Source organism: Dipteris shenzhenensis, chromosome 21 (assembly GCF_047967505.1).
Source record: "Dipteris shenzhenensis isolate YYH24624 ecotype China chromosome 21, Dip_SZ_1.0, whole genome shotgun sequence".
NCBI lineage: Eukaryota > Viridiplantae > Streptophyta > Polypodiopsida > Gleicheniales > Dipteridaceae > Dipteris > Dipteris shenzhenensis.
This window is the reverse complement of record NC_141616.1, coordinates 27,695,329-27,718,600: the sequence shown is the minus strand read 5'-3', so window position 1 is coordinate 27,718,600 and position 23,272 is coordinate 27,695,329. Positions and strand designations below refer to the sequence as shown.

The 23,272-nt window shown below is 43.7% G+C and overlaps 1 protein-coding gene across 1 annotated transcript in view; it reads left to right on the top strand.

Annotated features, from left to right (window-relative positions):
* LOC147888706 (putative aldehyde oxidase 2) overlaps nucleotides 1–22,940 on the top strand; it is a 40,764-nt gene extending 17,824 nt beyond the window's left edge. Inside the window, exons 7-10 of the mRNA XM_087392346.1 lie at nucleotides 12,350–12,445; nucleotides 12,520–12,618; nucleotides 14,686–14,875; nucleotides 22,378–22,940. Coding sequence (XP_087248472.1) covers nucleotides 12,350–12,445; nucleotides 12,520–12,618; nucleotides 14,686–14,875; nucleotides 22,378–22,592 — 600 coding nt within the window. The 3' untranslated portion in view covers nucleotides 22,593–22,940. The remainder of the gene's footprint in view (nucleotides 1–12,349; nucleotides 12,446–12,519; nucleotides 12,619–14,685; nucleotides 14,876–22,377) is intronic.
* The last annotated feature ends 332 nt before the right edge of the window (nucleotides 22,941–23,272 follow it).

The window sequence follows — 23,272 nt, the reverse complement described above, 5'->3', positions numbered from 1 at the left end:
TATGACTTGCTAGTAGGCAAGCATGCCATAGGCACTAAGTGGGTGTACAAATTGAATCGTAATGCTGATGGCATTGTTGACTGCTACAAAGCCCACCTTGTTGCGAAAGGCTATGCTCAACAACATGGCATTGACTGTGAGGAGACATATACTCCCATGTCACATATTATGACCATTCGGTGTGTCATTGCTCTTGCATGCATAGGCATTGGGAGGTATACTAGCTGGATAATAAGACTGCTTTCCTTCATGTGGATTACTGGAAGAGGTGTAAGTCACTCAGCCTTCAGGATTTGAAATTGCAGGTTCTGAAATTAAGGTATGCGGGCTGAAAAAGGCCCTTTATGGTTTGCAGCAGGCACTGTAGGCATTGTATGCCAAGATGCATACTTTTTTGTATATTTCTTGGGTTCCAAAACAGTCTTTAAGGGCCACTCTTTATGTCCGGAAGAGACACGCAGAAAATTTCAGATTTCAAGGCAGATTTGCAGAAATCATTTGCAATGTCAGATGTGGGCAGGTTGCACTACCATTTGGGCATCCAGTTTGCTAATGTTGAGGGGGGCATAGTGATGAGTCAGTCCAAATATATCAGATAGCTCTTGCTGCGTTCCTTCAGAGAACTCTCTAGGTGAACGATGTCTATTAGCATAAAATCTGTCCCGATCTTGGGCACTTCTAATAGACTCCTAAGCAAAATGCAACATTTCCTGCATGTCTTGCAAGAAGGTCTTTGCAGCATCATTTTGGATTCCCTTTAACCCAACCATAACTGGTGACTTAGGTTGAAACCCGTACATAAGCATAAAAGGATTGTAACCAGTACTCGAATGCTTTGCACTGTTATAAGAAAATTCTATCATAGATAGATAATCTTTCCATGAAGATTGTCTCTTAGAAACATATGCCCGAAGCATATCTTCAACCAATTGGTTGACCTTCTCTATACTGCCATCGGATTGTGCATGATCTGAGGAACTCATACTTAGAGTAGTTTCTAACTTCTCAAAAACAAGTGTCCAAAAGTTACTTGTAAACTTCGAGTCCCCGTCACTGACTATGTCAGAGGGCAAAACATACAGCTTAAACAAGTGGTCCACAAACTCGTGAGCCAGCTGAACAGCTGAAATAGTTGTTCTAGTAGGTAAGAACCTAGCCATTTTTGTCAAACGGTCGACTATGACCCAAATGGAGTCATGACCCTTGCGCGTTCGAGGCAAACCAGTAATAAAATCCATGGAAATACTTTCCCATTTATTACCTGGAATCTGCAGTGGCTGTAATAAACCCGCGCTTCGAAGGCGTTCTGCCTTAGTAACCTGACAAACCCGGCAACCTACTACATAGTTTTCAATAAATGCACGCATCTTAGGCCAATAAAAGGTATGCTTTACAAGAGACAACGTCCGATGTATACCCGGATGTCCAGCACTAGGAGCATCATGACACTCCCAGGGAATCTTGGATCTAAGTTCCAGAACATCTGGCACACAAATCTTTCCATTCCGGAACAGCAAGCCGTTCCTAATCATCCACCGACCTCCCGTCGCCTGTACCGTAGGTGGCACAACCCCTGAGTCCTAGTCAACCATGGAGCTCCCATCCTGGACTCTCTTCCAATAAGAACTGAAATGACTATCAGTTGCGTAAAGCCCTCTCAAGGATTGAAATAGGTCTGAGGATATTTCCGTAAATGACATAGCATTTACAAACTTGACTCGACTTAAGGCATCCGCCACACTATTCAACGAACCCTTTCGATAACGTATTTTAAAATCAAAATCTTGCATTAATTCTACCCATCTAGCTTTCCGTCCCCTCAATTCAGACCCATCACACACATACTTAATTGACTGATGATCAGTCAATACAAGAAACTTCAAACCATACAAGTAGTGTCTCCAAACCTTAAGGGCATACACTACAGCATAGAGTTCCTTTTCTAGGGTGGGCCAACGATATTGGGTGTCATCTAGCTTCTTACTCTCGAAAGCTACAGGTCTGCCCTCTTGGAATAGAGCTGTCCCAATCGCAAAATCACTCGCATCGGCTTCTAAAACATAAGGCCGGGTAGGATCGGGTAATGCAAGAACGGGTGCTTCCTTGATAGAAAACTTCAAGGTTTCAAAAGCCTTATTCAATGCATCATTCCAAGAGATCGGCTGGGTAGACCTGCGTCCACGACCTTTCAATATGTTTGTCAGGGGTGCTGTGATATGTGAATAATCACGCACAGACTTCCGTAGAAATACCGTAAATCCTAGGAAAGAACGAAGTTGTTTCACAGTCTGAGGGATAGGCCATTCTAAAACCTTCTGGATACGATCCAGATCAATGCTAATACCTTCAGAAGAAATCTTGTGTCCTAAGTAAATGATCTCCTTCATAAAGAAGTCACATTTACTCATCTTGGCATAGAGCTTATGTTGTCTTAGAATAACTAAGACAATCCGGAGGTGTCCTATGTGATCCTCAAGCGTTCGGCTATATACCAAGATGTCATCTAAAAACACTACAACGAATTTGCCCAGAAAATCTCGGAACAAATCGTTCATCATTTGCTGGAAGGTGGCAGGAGCATTGGTCAAATCAAAAGGTAATATAAGAAACTCGTAGTGGCCATACCTAGTTCGGAATGCGGTTCTATCTATGTGTTTAGCATAGATACGGATATGGTGATAACCCGTACGCAAATCAATCTTAGTGAAATACTTCGCTCCGGCCAAACGGTTTATCAGATCATCGGAACGAGGTAGAGGGTATCGATTCTTAATTGTCACTTTATTCAATCATTTATAATCTACACACATTCTCCATGTAGAATCTTTCTTCTTCCTTAAGGGGACAGGTGCTCCCCAAGGTGATTTACTTGGGCGAATATAGCCCATATTCAAATAATCTTGTAGCTGTGAAGCTAACTCATCCTCCTCAAGCTGGCTCATCCTATAAGGTGGAACACTAATAGGTTGAGCCCCAAGTACTAAGTCTATGCGATGATCTACTGCCCGTTCTGGAGGTAAATCTTCCGGCAGTTGAGCAGGGAATACATCCTTGAAATCATCTAACAACGTTCTCAATTCACGGTGTTCAAACACACTTAAATCATTCTTGTTATTAACAGAGACAATAAATGAAGAAAGCGGAATCAAAACACACTGATAGACATCATAATGAGAAGTGTTTAATATATTCCGAAGCTGCATCGCAGATACAATAGGTCCCTGAGAAGAGGGAATATTATCACACTGAATACAAAATTGGATGTCCTTATCTAAAAAAGAAAGAGTATGGTCCTTTCATCCAATCTGAATATCATGGGTTTTAAACCACTCTATTCCGATTAACAAGTCCACATGCTCCAAGTGCATAACATAGCGCGTAAGAGCCGCTGTGTATTCTTGAATCCGGATAGAAAGCGCTTCAATCTTGCGATCCCAAAACTGCTTCCCAGCTGGAAGCTGCACCTCATAGGTGTGATCGCTAGGTATCGTGGACAGCCCCATCTTCTGCACAAGTTTGTAATGAACAAAGTTGTGAGAGCTGCCCGGGTCAAAGAGAATGTGAACTCTTTGGTCCCTAACTTCTCCATAAACTCGGAAAAGATCATGGGAACCAAATAACGAAGTATTAAAAGTGCAATTACAAGAAAGTGGGCAGGTAATGACATTTACAGAAATACCTGTCATCGCGGCTTGATTAGCTCCCTTGGCTTTGGTACCCGGACCCGCTTGGAGCTTCGGTCCCAGCGCTTGCTTTTGGTTCTTGCGCTTAGGACAATCATTCTTAGTGTGGCCTCGCTCCTCGCAGAAGAAGCAACGTCCTTCCTTCTTTAGCTTCAAGGTACGAAGGAAACGGGCACGACCATTCTTCGCATGAGTCAAGTGTTTCTTGGAGGCGTTGTCTATAGACTTCGTCTCCCCGGTACCAGTGGTAGACTGGAAGAACTTTCGTTTGTTCTTCCCACTCGTGTCAGAAACTGTGGTTCCCTTTGCACTAGCCATGGTATCATCATAAATACGCGCGTAATTCATGGCCTCTTGCAACGTGGTACACTTGTTGTTCTTAACTGCAACTTGTACGAGTCAGGCAAACCATCCACAAAGAAACCTAACAAGGTCACTGGATCCATCTTTGTAGCTCTGATACCAACTGACACGTCCCAGCACTCCTGAAACCTCTGATCTGTAAGCAAACACAAGAACACACTCAACGTGAGAAAACTGAGCAGGCTGCTCACCACCCAACCATGACATCTATGGGATGTGATCCCGAATCAGGAGATGTCCCCTCCGAGCCACAAGCTGAGCTATTGGCACGAACTCCCAACCAGATCCAAACCAGCCTGGTGTCCCATACCACCAGGTGGCGCTGTGTAGCTTGGGATTTTCTACTGGGCCTTGGGCTACGCTAAGATGCAGGTGCGCGTTCGTGACTCAATCGAGGATCAGACCTAGCACCTGGGAACGAAACTTGCTCCCATCGGCTCCACTGAGAATTGAACCCTTGGGCCCCTTTTATAGACTCGGGCCCCAAGCGCCAAAAATAGTGAAGACCAAATCCTAGCGCCTGGGAACAAACTTTGCTCCCATCGGCTCCCTGAGAACTGAACCCCGGGGCCCCTTTTATAGACTCGAGCCCCAAGCACCAAAAATAGCGAAGACCTCTAACTGGTTCGTACCCTTGCCACTCAACCCGAGAATCAAGCCTGCCTAGCTCTAAGCCTCCCCAGGCTACCTGAGCTAGTCTTGTGTACCCAGTACACGTCAGAGACCAATCCGTGCACATGACAACTAGGGAAATCTGCTGCTCTACTAAAATGTCTAGACCCACCTTGACAACAGTATGACGTGGTTTGTCCCTGGGGGATCCAATGGAAATCTAGGTCTGTCCTCCAATCTTGGATCATCTTAGTCCTTGTGGGAAAGCCCACTGATTTGTTCCAGGTGATTTTGGCACTCTCGTGAGAGCCGAATCCTTTCTAGATTCTTGGATGAACCTCCAAAAACAGGGCCCTGTCATTTGTGAATTCTGAATCCAACAAGTACTTGTTAAAAAAACAGAGGTGGAGGTTGCTTGCTACTACAGCAAACAATCAAGCAGTGGAATATTATGAAAAAGTATGCCCACAAATCACACTAAGCTATTTCAAATCTTTCCTTAATGTGCACAATTGGACAGAGAGAGATGCAGACTTACATCTTTGAACAGTACAACAACAGAGTTGAATAGTAGATCATGTATTATAGAATGTTTCAAACAAATAGACAAAACCTGACACAAACGAATGCGTTTAGTGTGCCACCATCTACCAGATAGGGTTCTGCCTAGATGTGGACCCCTGACCACTCAAAACTGTCATCTACCTTCTGGCTGCACCCTCCAATCTCTGTCAGCTTATATATATAGGACATCCTGGTGTCTTGATGCCACTCCCAATCCCCCTGCTTATTGCCCACATTCGTTGGTGTATAATTATAATTCAAATCAAACAGGAGCAACTTTTAGGATGAATTTGTATCACTATAAGAAAACTAGCAATGGCAACCATATTCCATGTTCTTTGCTTTGATAAAAACGAGATGAATGTCTGGCGTTTAGGCGAGGAAAATAATATGGAGTTTGAAAGACCAAACTTGTGAGGTATGTCCATCTTTATCCTATGGGATATCTGTTAAACCCCTTTCTTAGTTAATTCCTCTACACAAGTGCAGTCACGGGCGATGGCAACTCTTTAATCCACCCAGCCATACTCTCAGGATAGGATTCGTCTCATTACGTCCATTTTATTTTCGTTATTTTTCCTCATCCTTATCCTTGAGACCCACATCTCCCTAGATAGTTCCTGGCCACATGTTCACATTCTAGGCCCTTACTTAGATGCATCCTTTTTCACCCCTCTCTTGGGGTTCCCTTTTAAAACAATTGCCCCTTGGCAATTTGCACATTTAGATGCACCTAGGCCCTAGCCCTATTAGAACTATCTAGTCAATGCCATTACGCCCTCACCTAGGACCTTGGCAGTTACTTCTCTTGACCATTTAATTATGCGCATTAATTATTACAAAAGTTGGTCATCTTAGAGAAAATGCCCACCGATCTATCTGAGGTCATGCTATCTCGGCTAGAGCATAACATTCCTTCCCTCTTCAAGCATCAGCGTCCTCGATGATGAAATCTGGGAATGCTCTCCGCAACTGGTACACGGATTCCCAGGTAGCTTCCGATAGAGGCTGACCATGCCATGCAACCAACACCGTGGGTATCTTCCGATTTCGTATTTGCATTGTTCCTCGGTCCAGGATTCTTGTTGGTTTGCGCCTTGCAATATCCTCTATCTCCTGAAACAAAACCACACCTTCGATTAGTGAGTCACCTGTATGCAAAAATTTCTTTAAGCGCGAAACATGAAAAACCGGGTGCACCTTACACCCCTGTGGCAATTCTAATTTATAGGCTACACTGCCTATTCTTTTCAGAATTAACCACGGCCCACAGTATCGAGGTGATAACTTAGCACACTCTCCTGAAGTCAACGACTTCGAGTGCGAAGGAATTCTGAGAAAAACTTTTTCTCCTTCTTCAAATACTCTTATAGACCGATTATCATCCGCATACACCTTGGCTCTATCCATAGCCTGGCGGATATTAGCTCTCGCAAGTGCTAGCATCTCCCGCATCTGAACTACAAAGTTCGCGGCACTAGGTACTTTCTGAGGTACTCCAACTATAGTCGGATTGGCTGGTCTATAACCATAGTTCAGCTCAAACGGACTGAACCCAGTAGATGAATGCTTCCTATCATTGTAGGCAAACTCCAACAATGGCAACCACTTGTCCCATGTATGCTGCCTCAATGACACATATGCCCTCAGCATATCCTCTAAAGTCTGGTTGACTCTCTCCGTCTGACCATCCGTCTCAGGATGATCCCCACTACTCATTCCCAACTCAGTCCTTAGTGTCTCAAATACCGCTGTCCAAAAGTGACCGGTAAATCTGACATCTCTGTCTGACACTATGGATCTAGGCAATCCATGCAGACGAAATATATGTCTAATGAACAAATCCGCTACTTGTGGGGCACTAACAGACTCTCTAGTCGGAATGAAGTGAGCCATCTTGGTTAGACGATCAACCACCACAAGGATAGAATTATACCCTCCTTGTGTTGCAGGTAGTCCTACAATAAAATCCATGGAAATGCTCTCCCACTTACTTAGTGGTACTTCCAAGGGTTGTAAAAGTCCGGGTGGCTTCACCCGCTCGGCCTTACTTACCTGACACGAGAAACATCGTGTCACATATTCATGAATATGCTTTTTCATCTTTGGCCAAAAGAAATCTCGCTTCACGAGATCATATGTCTTCTCGACTCCTGGATGTCCCGCACACGGGCTATCATGGCATTGTCGAATGACTCTCTGCCTGAGATCATTCTGACCAGGTACTACAACCTTGCCATTTCTAACTAGCATACCATCCCTTATGGCATATCTTGCATAAGTTTGGCCTTTTCTGGATGCCAGGTCATCCATTTCATTTTCCCCGGGTTTTAACACATGAGCCTTAGGCCATAAGCTCTGGACAAACTCGTCCACCTTTTGAGTTTCTCTGATCTCGGTCATTAGAGCACTCTCTAATACCGTGAAACTCAGGTTGTGCATAATGCGAGACAACGCATCAGCTACCTTATTGTCTTTTCCTCTTCGGTACCGAATCGTTAAATTAAACTCCTGCATGAGCTCTGCCCACCTAGCTTGGCGGCCCCTCAAGTCAGGCTGTTTACAGAAATGTTTCAGAGTATCATGATCCACATCCACATAAAACTCTGAACCATACAGATAATGCCTCCATGTTTTCAAAGCATGGATAACAGCATACAACTCCAATTCATGAGTTGGCCAATTCCTTTGAGAGGGAGAAAGCTTCTTGCTTTCAAAGGCGACTGGCCTTCCCTCTTGAAGGAGGACTGCTCCTACCGCAATGCCACTTGCATCGGTTTCTAGGAACAACGGTTTCTGGGGATCAACTATTTTTAACACCGGTCCTGTGACCACAGCTTGTTTTATGGTGTTAAAACTTTCTTGTTGATTCTGTCCCCAAATAAAAGGTACTTTATCTGAGGTCAGATCAGTCAATGGCGATACTATTTCGGAATATCCTTTGATATGCCTTCTATAAAACTGGACAAACCCCAAGAATGATCGCAACGCGGTCAGACTCTGAGGGATTGGCCAAGTTAGTATCGCAGCCACTTTCTTCGGATCCATTTCTACCCCCTGTGGAGTAGATACTCAAGCCTAACCATACACAGTATAGTTTTCTTTTTATTCACATAAAGACTGGCTTTCCTCAAAGTACTGAACACTATCCTTAAGTGTTCACGATGCTCAGTAACACTTTTACTGAATATCAGGATATCGTCAATAAAATGTACTACGAACTTTCCGATATACGGACGTAGTAAATCGTTCATAAGCATGACGAAGGTCGCTGGAGCATTGGTAAGTCCGAAGGGCATTACCAAAAACTCATAATGACCAAACCTGCTCCTGAAAGCGGTTTTATGCACATCCTCGGCTCTAATCCGGATCTGATGATAGCCGCACTTAAGATCTATCTTGCTGAAAATCACGGCTCCATGTAATGCATCTAGCAAATCATCAATCCGAGCCATCGGATACCTGTGCTTAACAGTGATATTATTTAATGCTCTGTAATCTATACAGAGGCGAAACGTATCATCCTTTTTTCTCTTCAATATCACTGGTGAAGCAAAAGGTGAGAAACTTGGTTGAATCTGCCCCAACTTGAGGTATTCTTCCAGTTGCCTATGCACCTCCGCTTCTTCAGTAAAACTCATTCTATAGGGAGGTCTGTTTACAGGTTCTGTCCTCGGGATCAGTTCAATCTTATGCTGAACTTTCCGCTCTGGAGGTAACCCATAAGGTAGTTCATCCCTAAAACATTCAGAGAACTCCTCTGTTATAAGATTAGCCAGCTTGGCCATCTCACCACTTTGCGTAACATCAGTGCTAGTCGAAGAATCATTCACCGACTCTACCGATGCGGTGCAAAGGTACAAAAACTCTACTTGAGCCTTTTTGATTTCCATCACGGAAACCAACGGTCCCTGAGGTATATCTTTTTCACCTCGCAAGACATAAAGCACATCATTCATCTTGAATTGATATACGTGCTTTTTCCAATCAATGGCTGGATTCTTACTAGAATGCCACGCCATTCCCAGGGCTATATCCGCATGAGCAAGCTTGGTCATTTCAAAATCAAGCTTCTCAGCATAGTCCTGAATTCGAAGCTCCAACTGGGTAACCCTTTGGTCCCATACTTCAGTTGAACTTCCATCTGCCATCCTGACTGTATACGCATAGTCAGATGGACTTGTCTTTAGTTTCAGCCTCTTCACGAGCTTGGAGTTAATCACATTGTGAGTTGACGCCGAGTCAAACAACACAATGACATCATGACTGGCCACTTGCCCTTTCATTTTGATTAACTCCGTATCATTGAAGGCTGTATACCCCGTTGCTGCGGGCTTAGATAGGATGTTATCAGGTGCACTCGTCACTAACTTAGCAACAGATACACATAACAAACAAGGTACTAACCTCTGAGAAGGTCCCGCCAGTTGCATCTGCATATGTTCCGCACTGGGACTCTCCTGCATTTCCACGTCGCATTCAGATATTATCATACTAGCCGTGCGACGATCTTTGTTCAGTGGACAATCCTTCCACTGATGTCGCTGAAGGCAGCCGAAGCACAATCCTTCTTTTCTAGCTTTCTCTTTTTGTTCAGGGGTCAACGAGGACTTTGACCAAGCTCGGGCTGCCATTGGAGTTATTTTCCTTTTTACCCCAACGGTGGTACTTGTCTTTACTGGTCCCTCAACCGGCTTCACCTGCTTGGTTTGGCCACTTGGCTGCGAGACACTTGGTTTTGAAACCCATTTCCTCTGGAATCCCCCTTTCCTCGGGTGCTCATACTGAGTCCCTGCCTGCACAAATCCACCAGACCTACCTCTGGCATCCTCATAGTTCAGGGCTACTGCTATAGATTCATCTAGTGTGGTCACATATTTAGCCCGAACTTCCATTTTTATCTTGTCGTTCAGTCCATAGATATAGTCTTTTAACTGAACCGACCTAGGGAGAGGGTCTGTTATTTTCATAACACATTCCCTGAATTTGTCAGTGTACTCTGCCATTGACAAGCTCCTCTGACGAAGATTTCTATAAGCATCCCAAGCTCGGGATTCTTCATCAGGTGGGAGAAAGTGTTTCTTGAATTCAGCTTTGAACCCTTCCCAGGTGGTTGGAGCAACTTGATCCTTCTGTTGCTTTATCCACCATCTATCCGCTGCCTCAATAAACAGGTGTGTGGCCTCGCGGATTTTCTTTAGATCGGATTTAATTTCACAAATGGCGAAGGCTTCTTCCCACTTGTGCAACCAAACCTCGATCACATCAGAGCTGCGCTCGGTCATCCGACCAGCGTACTTCTCCGGTCTATAATTAGCGATATTAGGTACTTTGACCCTTGCGCGCTCTAAGGAATGTACACTGGGCTCTGGCTCAGCTAGAGCTTTGCCCTTATCAATCCTAGACGGTCTAGCCGACAAGGCTTGCACCATCTCCCTAATCTCATTTTGACCAGCATTCACCTGAAGCTGCTGGTTCATAATCTGCTGTAAAGCATCCTCTAGTATTGAAATCCTACCAATCAATGTAGGTGCTGCTTGATGTGACATTGGTTGTGTTGACTGTACTCTAGACTCGCTAGGATTTATTCTTGAAGTCTGTCCTTCTGCTTCCATAAGTTCACAATGGAAGAGGGTTTTTTTTTTTTTTTCCCCCCCCTTCTCTTATACACAGAAAAATAAACGACAGTCCCTGCTAGAAAAAAAAACGAACTAACAGGTACTTAGAAATTTCTTCGAAAGACACAAACACTCCCTGGATCCAAATCAGCCATCACGCGACTGAAGAAAACGCCTCCAACTCGTGATTGTCTGTCTGCTTGTCGTCGTTTTCCCACACAGATGACGATACGCAGACCTTGTCAGCAGCCCTGCGATAAGGTGCCCCTTCGAAAATTCCAGCCACAATTTCAGAAGTCCCGTCTGACCGGCGAACCACCACGCTATCAACCCGTCCCTGCTCACGGCCGCTGCGAGATCGCCAATTCGTAGACCCCCTACGTTCCTGCGCTCCACTACGCTCAGACTTCTCGATATCAATCGTCACCTGCTATGATCGACGACGTGCCTTCCCACTAGTCTGTGTCTGTCGATCGCTGCTCGTCAAGGACTCCAATTCGTGCGCTGCCTCCCTTCTCGTCGATAACCTCCATCCAGAATTCTGCTGTTCGTCCGTAGCTTCCGTCAAAGCTCACGAACCTCTTCCTGTTCCTTGCGCTCTGATACCAAATGTTAAACCCCTTTCTTAGTTAATTCCTCTACACAAGTGCAGTCACGGGCGATGGCAACTCTTTAATCCACCCAGCCATACTCTCAGGATAGGATTCGTCTCATTACATCGATTTTATTTTCGTTATTTTTCCTCATCCTTATCCTTGAGACCCACATCTCCCTAGATAGTTCCTGGCCACATGTTCACATTCTAGGCCCTTACTTAGATGCATCCTTTTTCACCCCTCTCTTGGGGTTCCCTTTTAAAACAATTGCCCCTTGGCAATTTGCACATTTAGATGCACCTAGGCCCTAGCCCTATTAGAACTATCTAGTCAATGCCATTACGCCCTCACCTAGGACCTTGGCAGTTACTTCTCTTGACCATTTAATTATGCGCATTAATTATTACAAAAGTTGGTCATCTTAGAGAAAATGCCCACCGATCTATCCGAGGTCATGCTATCTCGGCTAGAGCATAACAATATCTTTGTTTTTTCTAAGACGAATTGCAGACCAATGACAATGTCCATGATTGATTGTTGACCTGTCTCTCATATCTCTTCCCTGAGTGGTTCATCCTCAATTGCTTTTCTAAAAATGGTCAGAATTTGAAACAGATTAATCAAAGGCTTAGAGCACAAACACTTAGCCAAAGGCTTGTGATATTGAATGTGTCAACGAGATAGGATTATCTTCCCTTCCTGAAATGCTATAAGTGAAACATCATTGGTACTAATGATGCTGATGGGAATCTTGTCGTTTTGCTAGTCCCTGCTATGTGTGAAAGAGTTTAATTCTTTTCAACTTTGTGAGTGACTATCATCAGATTCAAACTGCACTGTTTTTTATTTGTATTTATAGCTCATTGATACAGAACCTAAGAAATTGTTGATGTTATATTTCTTGATTTTGCAGGCAAAGTTCGATCAAATTGATTTGTCAGCACAGATTCACTGGTTTCCAGATGAAAGCACGAAAAGATATCTTAACTATGGTGCAGCAGCAAGTGAGGTATAAGGTCGGATATTATCAAAATGGTATTCAAGATGCTGCATTAGTTTATAAATGTGGAATTTCTGCTGCAGGTTGAAATCAATGTTCTTACAGGAGAAACAAGGCTAATCCAAACCGATCTTATTTATGACTGTGGAAAAAGCTTAAATCCTGCAGTTGACATTGGACAGGTTGTCTTATTTTTCTTTATCATCCATTGAATCAGTGTTTTATATTCGGGCTCCGTGCAAATGTTCTTCTGCAGCAGGAATAGATGTTTAATGACCCGAATTTCGGAATGCATTTCATAATATGCCTTACAACATTGCTTGCAATAAACATATGGAAAGTCTTTCAGAAGTTTCTAGATATTTTACCAAATTAAGATGCTCCATTGAGCAGATGCCCTATCTATCATTACACCTATGCGCTGCCAATTTTTCCAGATGAGAGGGATGCTTTATTCAGAAACCTAGATACTTTAAATACATCTACCACATGCAAGAGGAATCGGGATGGCCCTCGACTGATGTAGGTTTTACTACAAGAATCATGGTATTATACCCATCCCTTAAGACGATATGTAGGGTGGCCTAGCTAGCTGCCCTTTAGAGACGGCTTTGCTTTATGGGGTAACTGTTTAGTGTTATCCTTTCCCGATAAAATGCGAGCATTTCTAGGCTGCCTATTCTGAGTAGGAGGGAAAGGGCAGCTACAAGTAGCCATGCTTTTTTTGCAAAGTTGCACACCTTGTCTATTGCACTTTGAGGACTTGAATCCAAGACCTTGTGCTCATGTTTCAATGTCTATATCAATACACCAACTTCATTTATTGACATATACTATGCCATATCATACATCATGTGTTTATCTTCTAGTTGTTGTCGTCTTCATCGTCCTCCTCCTTGTCCACTTTTGCTTCCAGATTCACCTCATCACCTTCTCCACCTCACCTCCACTTCCAATTCTAGGCCATCACCACTACCACCATCATCGCCACCTTCTTTGTCATCACTACCCCACCTTCTCACTCTCACCAACATGACCACCACCACCACCATTACCATCTCCACCTCTGTCTTCTCCACCATCACCGCTATCTTCTCCACTTTCCCCATTTTCACCGCCGCCGCTCCCACCTAACCATGACCACCTTCTCCTTCTTTTACTTGGCCTATTCTTCGTATTCCTCTCCCTCCTCTTCTACCAAGACCACACCTTCCTTGTGCGTACTGCCAATACAATGCTAATTTATGTGCATATAGTTTATATGTATATCTACATGCTTAGCTACGTATATATTTATATATAGTATATTTTATGTAATTAATTATATACATCATATCACTATGTGTTGTTTGGATGACTTTGGGTATGCTCATCTAGATATACAACAAGAAACGCTCTCTATGGGTTAGCAAGTTTGCTAAAAGACTTCTTCGTCTTTGACACATGACGATGATGCAATCTCTCTCTCTCTCTCTCTCTCTCTCTCTCTCTCTCTCTCCCCCTCCCCCCCCTTTTCCCCTTCTTCTGACTCCTATCTGCTACTATTCTGTCCCCCTTCTCTAAATTTGCCCTCTCCGTTTTCTACAGAGAGCCACGGCCATGACTCAATAGTAGAACAATAATGCACATCACATATTCCAGTAGCATTGTTAACGGCAACAACTCATGAAATCAATGTTATTTACAAGTGTAGATTGCAAGCTTCAATTTTGCGGATTAAAAATAGTTGTGGAGTGAGCACCTTGAAAAAAGTAACTTCTAACTTGTCATGATTGTAGCCAATGCCACCACTTCTCTTGATAAATATAAAGCAGCTTCATTCCCGATTGGAATATGGCATCCCTTCAATCTACAATCTACGATAGTATAAAGTGTCTAGAAAATTGAGATAGGTAAATATGCTCAATCACAATTAAGCAAATAAAAGCATGGATAACATGTTCTTAAATAAGGGCAATAAAAAAAGTTTGTTTGCTTAAAGTAGAGCATTTACACAATATACCAACATAGACAATATACTAAGTAGATAGTATATGAGGAAGGGGGCTAGCCAAAAAAATCATAAAATTCCTCTTTTTCCATTGAAAATCACTTTCCTTGGGATAATTATGCAATGGTATTTTGGCTCGTTAATTGGCTTATGTTTGCAACAAAGCACTTCTCCTAGTCAAGTCATGGATTTTTTAAGGTTTATGTGGCATCCAAGTTTGCTAGACTTGTAGATTAACTAATGACAAATTTATGTGTAGATTGAAGGATCCTTTGTGCAAGGAATTGGATTTTTCATGACTGAGGAACATGAAGTGGATAGCGATGGAAAAGTTATCACGAATGGCACTTGGACATACAAGCCTCCAGCAATAGATAATATACCACAACATTTCTCAGTGGAGATCTTGAATGGAGTTGCTCATCAGAATCGTATACTTTCATCCAAAGGTGTGTGAGTGTGTGTCCCCCTCTCTTTAAAAAAACCACGCATGTAGGCAAAAGTACATGCATCAATGGGTGCACATGCACATGCACACACATGCACTCAACACCCACGTGTGCACACAAATGTAATATATGAAAATGGTATGCATAGATACATATGTATGTGTGTGTATATACATACATATGTATCTATGTATGTATATGTGTATGCGTGTGCTTGTGGTGGGTGTGTCTTTGTCAATATTATACACATAAACGAACACACTCATGCAAGCACATTATTCTCTTTGTGTAATTTTGTCTAAGTGAGAAAACTCATGCTGGATTTCAGGCTGCAGTTTATGATGAACTAGGATTGACATTGCCTACCTTACTACTTTTGGGCTCATTTTGGCATACACTAAGTTGTGTACAGGTTTTAGTAATTCTATGAGTCGCTTTGCCAAGGGACCTGATAAATCATTGCTGATTGTTAATGAATCTCTTTGTCTCCAACGTCTCTGGATGATCATGCTTGGACATATTGTGGCATAGGTATGAAGGCATAATTTAGAGTCATACTAAGTGACATAAATTTAGGGGGACTAATCCCTAGCACACCAAAGCTCCATGCCTATAGATAATGAAGAAGACAAACATGACGAGCAAAAGCACACCAAATCTGAAGTTCCAATATGTAGATGGGAAGGTTTTTTCCAAAGAAAAGAGTCTTCTATTTTAGAGAATTGAGAAAACAACATAGATCAGCAATCCATGGGATGTTTGACCAAGAGAGAGGGGAAGCTGGCTGCTATGTTACCTGTTTCTGAGGATTCCAACTCAATGTTTGAATGATCAACTCAGAAATAGAATTGCAACATTGTTGATACGACAAAAGACTCCACATTGAACGTATGAAGAAGACTACACAAACCTAGATTGGAGCCTCAACTCTACCGAGTTTATTGGCAGTTGCATCAATCATGATGACTCAAAAGACTCTCTAAGGACCCTAAGAGAAGCTGCTCCATACATAGAATACTACTAGATATTAACTTTCGACAAAGAGAAGGAAAACTGCCTCGCCATTGATCTTTGTAGAAGAACTGTGAACCGCCACTGAATCTTGCACCGCCCCATGCTGTGACCTTGATTGTTCCATGCTCAGCACCGCCATGCAACACATAAAGCACCCAATCATATGCACATTGAGCTGTTATAAGCATGGAGAGCTGCCACATCACCCAACAATCCCCCGTGTGAGCTGAGGAGGTAACATAGAGAACTCAGAACCAGAACACAAAAAGAAAAAAGTCACCACCCACACAGGGCAATGTGACGAAACATCACCCATACAGGGCACAATGTATCGACTAGGTTACCCACACAGGGCACAACCCATAAATAAAAGCTTTTTGGTGAAGCTAGAAGGTCCAGCCGTCCTCTACTGGTTCCTTGTTGGCTGCAATAAGTAAGTCCTGCAAAATCTTCACTTGGGGGAGTTTCCTCGGCTGCTAACACCTTTTTCTTCTTGGACTTCAGGTCATATGCTTTCTTATAGCAGTGACGATCATCATGGCCTCCTTTCCCATAGTATGAACATGCCATAGACTCTTTCCCTTTCCTATAATCCTTCTTTTTCTGTCCTTTGTTGCTGGACGCTATATATGCGGGCTCCCCAATTGGAGATTGTAAACTTAGCCTTCTCTCCTCGCTCAGTAAAAGAGCAACCATGTCGACAAAATCCATTTTGTCTGAGCTGACTCGCAGGATTTGCACTAGATCAGGAAATCTTTGAGAGATAGCAGAGACAAGTATAGTTTTCGCGTCCTCATTATCCACCTTAGATCCCAGAGCAAACAATTGCTTCAGGATAGATTGCAAACGATTCAACATACTCTTACTTTCACGCATTGGAAAACTGAAAATCCCTGCTTTATTTTTGTTCTGAAGAGATTCTCCAAGATGGTCGAGTTGTCAGAGGTGTTCTTGGTGACATCCAAATGATGAAAATAGTCCGGCTCGAGTGCCTTACCTAAGATGCCGATTGCTTTTTCCTTGTGTTGTTTCTAGAGAATGAGCTTGTTTGACTCACTATCCTTTGGTTTCTTGTTTGTGCCTGAGATGATGCCCCACAAACCTTTCTGCATGAGGTATAGACGCGTGCCCGCAACTGCCATGCATCATAGTTCTTGCCGTCGAATCTGAGAGTTGAAGCATATGCTTTGTCTTTCTTCCAGGATTCCATTTGGAAACCAACAATTTTGGCACATCTCAGACCCTCTCAACCAGATATGCTCACAAGCCCTCTCGTTTGCTTTGATACCAATTGTAGGATTTTAGTGCAAGTGCATGCATCCATAAATTGACGTAGTTGCAGGGAAACCAAATTTTTGCACGACTATAAAACACCATCCCTCGAATTATCAACTCACAAAAAAGAATTGCAACTTTGTTGATATCACAAAAGACGTCATATTGAACGTATGAAGAAGACGACACATGACTAGACTGGATTGCCTCAACGCTACCGAGTTTGTTGGCAGTTACATCAATCGTGATGACTCAAAAGACTCTCTAAGGACCCTAAGAGCAGCTGCTCCATACATAGATGAATACCAGATATTAACAACTCTCATTGAGAGAGTTTCAGCAAAGAGAAGGAAAACTACCTCGCCATCGATCTTTGTAGAAGAACCGCGAACCGCCACTGAATCTTGCACTGCCCCATGTTGCAACCTTGATTGGTCCCCGCCCAGCACCACCATGCAGCACGTAAACCACCCAATCATATGCACATTGAGCTGTTGTAAGCGTGGAGAGCTGCCACATCACCTACCTCTACGAGCAAATCGAAGCACAAGGAATATTTCAGCTTTCTACAAAAGATCTCTGAGGGTCACATACACCCAACACTCTAGAGTGCTAACAGAAACTGTGTACGAAGACCTTGGACGCTCAAGTATGTGTGGGTGTGTGGATTTGTGTGTGTGAGAGCATATGTTGATACTATGGTTTACACCCACTATTGGGCGCTGATGATGTCAGTGGGGATGTCATAGTAGCTAGTCACTTCCATGCATGATGGAGTTTATGGTTTTCAATCTTATGAGTGACTATCATGAGATTGAAACTGCACGATGTGTGGTAATTTTAGAGGATGAGTTTGGGAATGTTCGTGGTTTCATCTTGATATATCTACTCTAGCCATGGTTCTATTAGTAGCCCTCCATGAGCTACCAACTAGAAGAAATAGACCTTCCAGAGGTGGGTCCAAAACTTGGTAAGGACCTCATGCATGATGCCACACCTATCACTCTAGCCAATGTCACTCCCGTGAGGGATTCCATGCCGTTGCATCTAGCTGATGTGGTGTTCCGATGTGGGCGGTGGTGGGAGAAGAAGAGCACCTCCATGAACTACCAACAATGCAAATGCAACGATGAGGTCCCCTACCTCATAGTAGTGACAAGTCTATTACTCTCATCTGCTCTAGCCATGGTCCCATTAGTAGCCCTCCATGAGCTACCAACTAGAAGAAATAGATGTTCCTCGGGTAGAGGCTAGTCAAAGGTGGGTCCAAAACTAACCAAGGACCTCATGCATGATGACACACATATTACTCTAGCCAATGTCACATGCCGATGCATCCAGTTGAAGACAGTTGAAGCTGTCTTCCAATGTGGGTCGTGTGGGAGAAGAAGATCACCTCCACACTTGCTCCAAGTTCCCTATCCTGGATGGCTAGAATCACTCTCTTGGATCCCACTATACCTTGCGCAGCAGGGGTCTTTCCTTCCTTCACTAGAGTTGCCGTGTGCTTAGCCTCTCCTTAGGCTTATTGGAAAGGTGACTCCATGCACCTAGGGATTGCACCACCGGGTTGTCCCTCTGTGCCCACCTAATGTGCCTACGTTGCCCAAGCATATGAGCCTCTTGGTCTCGAAAGTTTGGGTGCCAAATTAGGGGCTGTCTCTCGAACTCATCTTTGCCCTAGGGGGTGGCTTGGATGAGGCTACCTGAGAGATGCTGGCACATTCTCATGAAGCTCCACATTAATGGAAACCCTTTGTAAGAGAGGACGCCTTTAAGATCCATTTGTGAGATTGTTGTCACTGTCCTTCTATGTATGGAGTGTTTCTTATGAGCCCTTGCCAGAGCAAGAGCTTCCAAGGTTAGAGCTTGGAGCTAGACCCTTGACAATAAGCTTCCCTAATATGGCTCTACTCTACATCTCTGGATCGATGATACCCAACCCTCCCTCTTCTTGGTGAAGATCCACTGTCTTCCCTATTACCTTAACCCGAGTGTTTCGTGTGCTGTCCAAGTCTGCCCAAAGAAAATTATTCACCAATCTTTGCCACGAAAAGAAACAAAATGGGGGCTAAGGGGAAGCCTTATTGAACAGAGAAAGAAAGAAAGAAAGAAAGATGTATTAACGTTTGCGGGAGTCCTCACGGGCCTATGGGACAAAGTTCACCAATGAGAAGGATACAAGCCTCAATAGGCTGGAGCAAAGGGCACGCTAGGATGCTTGCTGGCTGCTATGCTACGCTAGGCTAAAGAGCTTAAGAGCTCAAACAAAACTGGAGCTGGAAAAAGATTGAAACTTAGAAGCCGAAACCCAACACCGTGGTGGCTCTCCGGTGGGCTGCAAAGACATCTCGGATTTGCGTGTGTCAAGTTGTCTCTCGTTGTGGCGGAGGGCGTGGTCTCCTCAACCTTTGTATCCAGTGGGCTATGTCAAGAGTGATGATGTGTTGATGAAGGAAAAAAAGAGAGGACATAAAGCATGAAGGAAACACTCAAGAAACATTTTAAACCTTTAAATGACATGGCAATCTATCTTCTATTGTCTGTGAGTTGTCGTGACGCGGAGTTCATCTTTTTCTGTGCAGGTCGAGTCGCGGTTGCTACAAAGCATCGCTTTGCTTTTTTTTAAGAGCTGACTATAGCTCCTAATCCCTCTTTGATGCATGCTATGAGCACGGTTGCAAAGTGGTCATCAATGGCCTCTTCTTTGCTTTCCTTTGAAAGCGTTTGTCTCCTTGCAAACCATGCGAGGTCTGCTTCTATACAAAGATCATGTTGCACGACGCGACTGATTTATCTTTGTACGTCAAGTTGCAGATGAGGTCGCAGCCTTCATAAAATGTTGTGTGGAAGTCGATCTTGTCAACAGGGTGCTCACTTGCCAGTTACAAAGGTCATCAAATTTGCAATCGTCGCCCGGTTTAAGAATCCGATATGCCGTTGATTGTAACGATTTTCAGAGGGTTAATACACGCTATTAGTTTAGACGATCCTTTCAGCCAACAGAAACGACGCTTTGAACAGCTTCATCAGTGGGCGTGTCTTTGTTATTGTCGATGGAGTAGAAGGTAACGACTATTTTCACCAGCAGCTTCCATTCGTAATCAACAAGTTCTCAGCCTTCTTTTCACCCACTTTGATACCAATGTGTAAATTCCTAAACAAGAGGGATCTCTTGGCTGTTTACCACCCAGTCACGAGTTCCTGATGATGAATCTCCCCGACTGCATAGAGATATATCTACCTCTCTCTAGCACCCTGAAGAATTCTCTCTAGAGCTCTCCCCCTAGCCTAGTGCTTGCCAAGTGTCCTCCCCTCTTGGTGCCATGTGTCCGCTAATGGACTCCTTCCATTCAGCCCCCTCGAGCAATTCTTTGCACCTCTTTCGAAAATGCCTAGGCCTAGGGTGACCCTAGACCCAAGCTCTCAAGGCCCTATCTTTACAAGCACTATCGATCCCTCTGGTTTCCCACCTTACCATAAGCAAGCCAAGGGGCTTCCGTAATTATGGTTGACGTAACAAAGGGAGAGAATAACTTTATGTACATGTTGTTTGTCCCCTAGCGAGAGGGAGATCCGGTTGGTTGAGAATGTTCAAGGTGCTGCTATCTGAGCCCTCGAAAGGTCACCTTCTGAATCCTTACCCCTTTATTTAACAAAACCATCATCTCCTAGCAAGAGAAAGAAGAGGCAAAAGGAAAAACGAAGGGGGAGAAAGAAAGAGGAAAGGAAGAAAAGTTGCTTCCTTGCAAAAGCTGTTTGTGGTTGAGTGGGATGGCAGAATGACCAAAATCTCAGACGAGGGCCCTAAAACAGGTGAAAATAGGAGCTGCTGCAGCCCTAAAAAAGGCTTTGAATGCCCATCTCGCTGCCAGAAAACCCTAAGAGGGGTTCGAGGAAGTGAAACCAAGGGGCAGAAGGCAAGAGCCCCTTGTGAGATGGCGAGGGTGGTATAAGAACAAGACCAGTCCCTTGTGAGAAGGCGGGGGCAGTATAGGAAAAAGACCAGACCAAAAACAAACTGGTGTGGGCTCACAAACGGGCTGAGATCCTGCCTGACACAGCCTGGGAGGGGAGGGGGACAGAGGAGAAAAGGGGTGAGCTGGAAGAGGGAGGAGTGGGGAAGAGAGGGGCATGGGAGGGGAAGAGAGGCAGGAAGGGGGGGACAGCCTAGCAAGGGAGGAAGCGGAGCGGGCAGTGCTATGCGTCTATGTTCTACAGAGACTGAAAGTTAATGTCTTTGTAAGAATGTGGTAGTCAGGTGTCTTTCAGATTAATGGAGCACATGCGAAGCAAGGATGCTTCTTCTCCCGATCTTTAAAGGTTATACTTTAACTTGTGGAGAAACTCTTGAGATCCCCGCACTGACCCGTCAAGTATGCTTCCTCTTCTTTGTGTGTAATTTTACTTGGCTTCTATTGTGATGTGACATGAGAGTACTACAAGCCCATCTTGGGTATTCATGGCCATTGAATTTTCTTTACCAAAATCTCTGTTGAAGATTCCATAGTGTGCCTCATACACAATCAAAGGCAAGCAGATGTAGAACCCAATTTACCCTGATACCAATTGTGGAGCAAAACTTCTCAAGAATTATACCAATACATGACACAAATGTTGATATACTCACTCAGATATCAGCATTGATGTATAAAAAGCAAATGCAAAAGAACAGTTGTTGAGCATGAGACATATAGAGTATTTGAGTTCATGCTTAATACTCTGTTGTTGCTCATGTACAAAAGGTCTTCAGCATTGTCTCTCATCTACATGGTCTTTAAAGAAAATACAACACACATTACTGTTGAAAGCATGGTGACCAGTCACCATAGTCTGCCACTGCCATAGCTCTTCCAAGCTTTGAAGAACCACCATGCCCGTCAAGGTATCTGGAGAAGTGGTCTATGGTGCAGGAGCTCCATGAAGGTCGGTGAGAACCTCAAAATACTCACAACGTTCTAAGATGGCCAATGCATGCTCAGGGCGAGGTATAGACTAACTAATTAACTACAAACACAATTAACTAACTATTAACTGCTAGCTACACCACTCTCAGGTTCCTCGCAATAACTCTTACAGGCTTTGCATGCTCATCATAAGATACCTCTTGTAAATTTTCAAGGACTTTTATTTTTGGACTAAATTGGGAAGTTCTTAGTCGTCTTTGTTAAGGTTGTGGCACACTGGTTCTAATACTCTGCTTCATGTTGTAGCCTCTGGAGAACCTCCTCTACTCCTTGCTGGTTCAGTCCATTCTGCCATAAAACGTGCAATAGAAGCAACATGGGAAGATCCTTTTACTGGTGAGAGATACGCTACAGGGAGGTACTTGAGGCTAGATACACCAGCCACAATGGAGAAGGTGAAGAATCTCTGTGGCCTGGACAGTGTAGAACAGTATCTGAAGTACCAGTTAACCAATGCTTGAGTATCATTGTTCGTTAAAAGGGTTTCAATCTACTCTATTCGAAAATATTGGTCATGTATGTCGCATGTCATACTTGGATTGTGCCCGAAGCAGCCCCTATGTTACGAATTGGTTCTTCGTGTCAGCAACACAACTCTGTGTTGCACAGGCTGTGCACGGGAGTACTAGATTTTATGCATCACTGCAGCAACATGGTAGTACCCCTCAACACTTTGATTCAGACACAGAGGAAAACATCTGTAAATAAGCAAAGCCCATTTTACTGATTCTGAAGGACATTTCGAGCAGATCAGAATATGAGCTGTTTTAAATGCAGTGGAATTTGAATTGTATGCACTTTATTGTAATGAGACTCTCTCTCTCTCTCTCTCTCTCTCTCTCTCTCTATGTGCTCGTGCAGTGCATGTGGATGTGCCTCTGTTTGCGTGCTGGAAGCGCATGCTTGTGTGTGTGTGTGTGAGAGAGAGGGAGATTCCCGACTCTTGCTTTTGGGAAATTCTTTTGGCTCTTTGGTTTTCATCCACGCACTCAGGAGTTTTATCTTTTCTTTGTTTGGGTTCGTTATTGGGCACTTCGGACTTTGTGAATAAACAGGAAACTTAAAGTCTTTGGTGATCCAGCATTTTCTTTATTTGCTTTCTTCAAGCGTTCTCTGTAGCAATCTTTTTTTGATTGCTTGT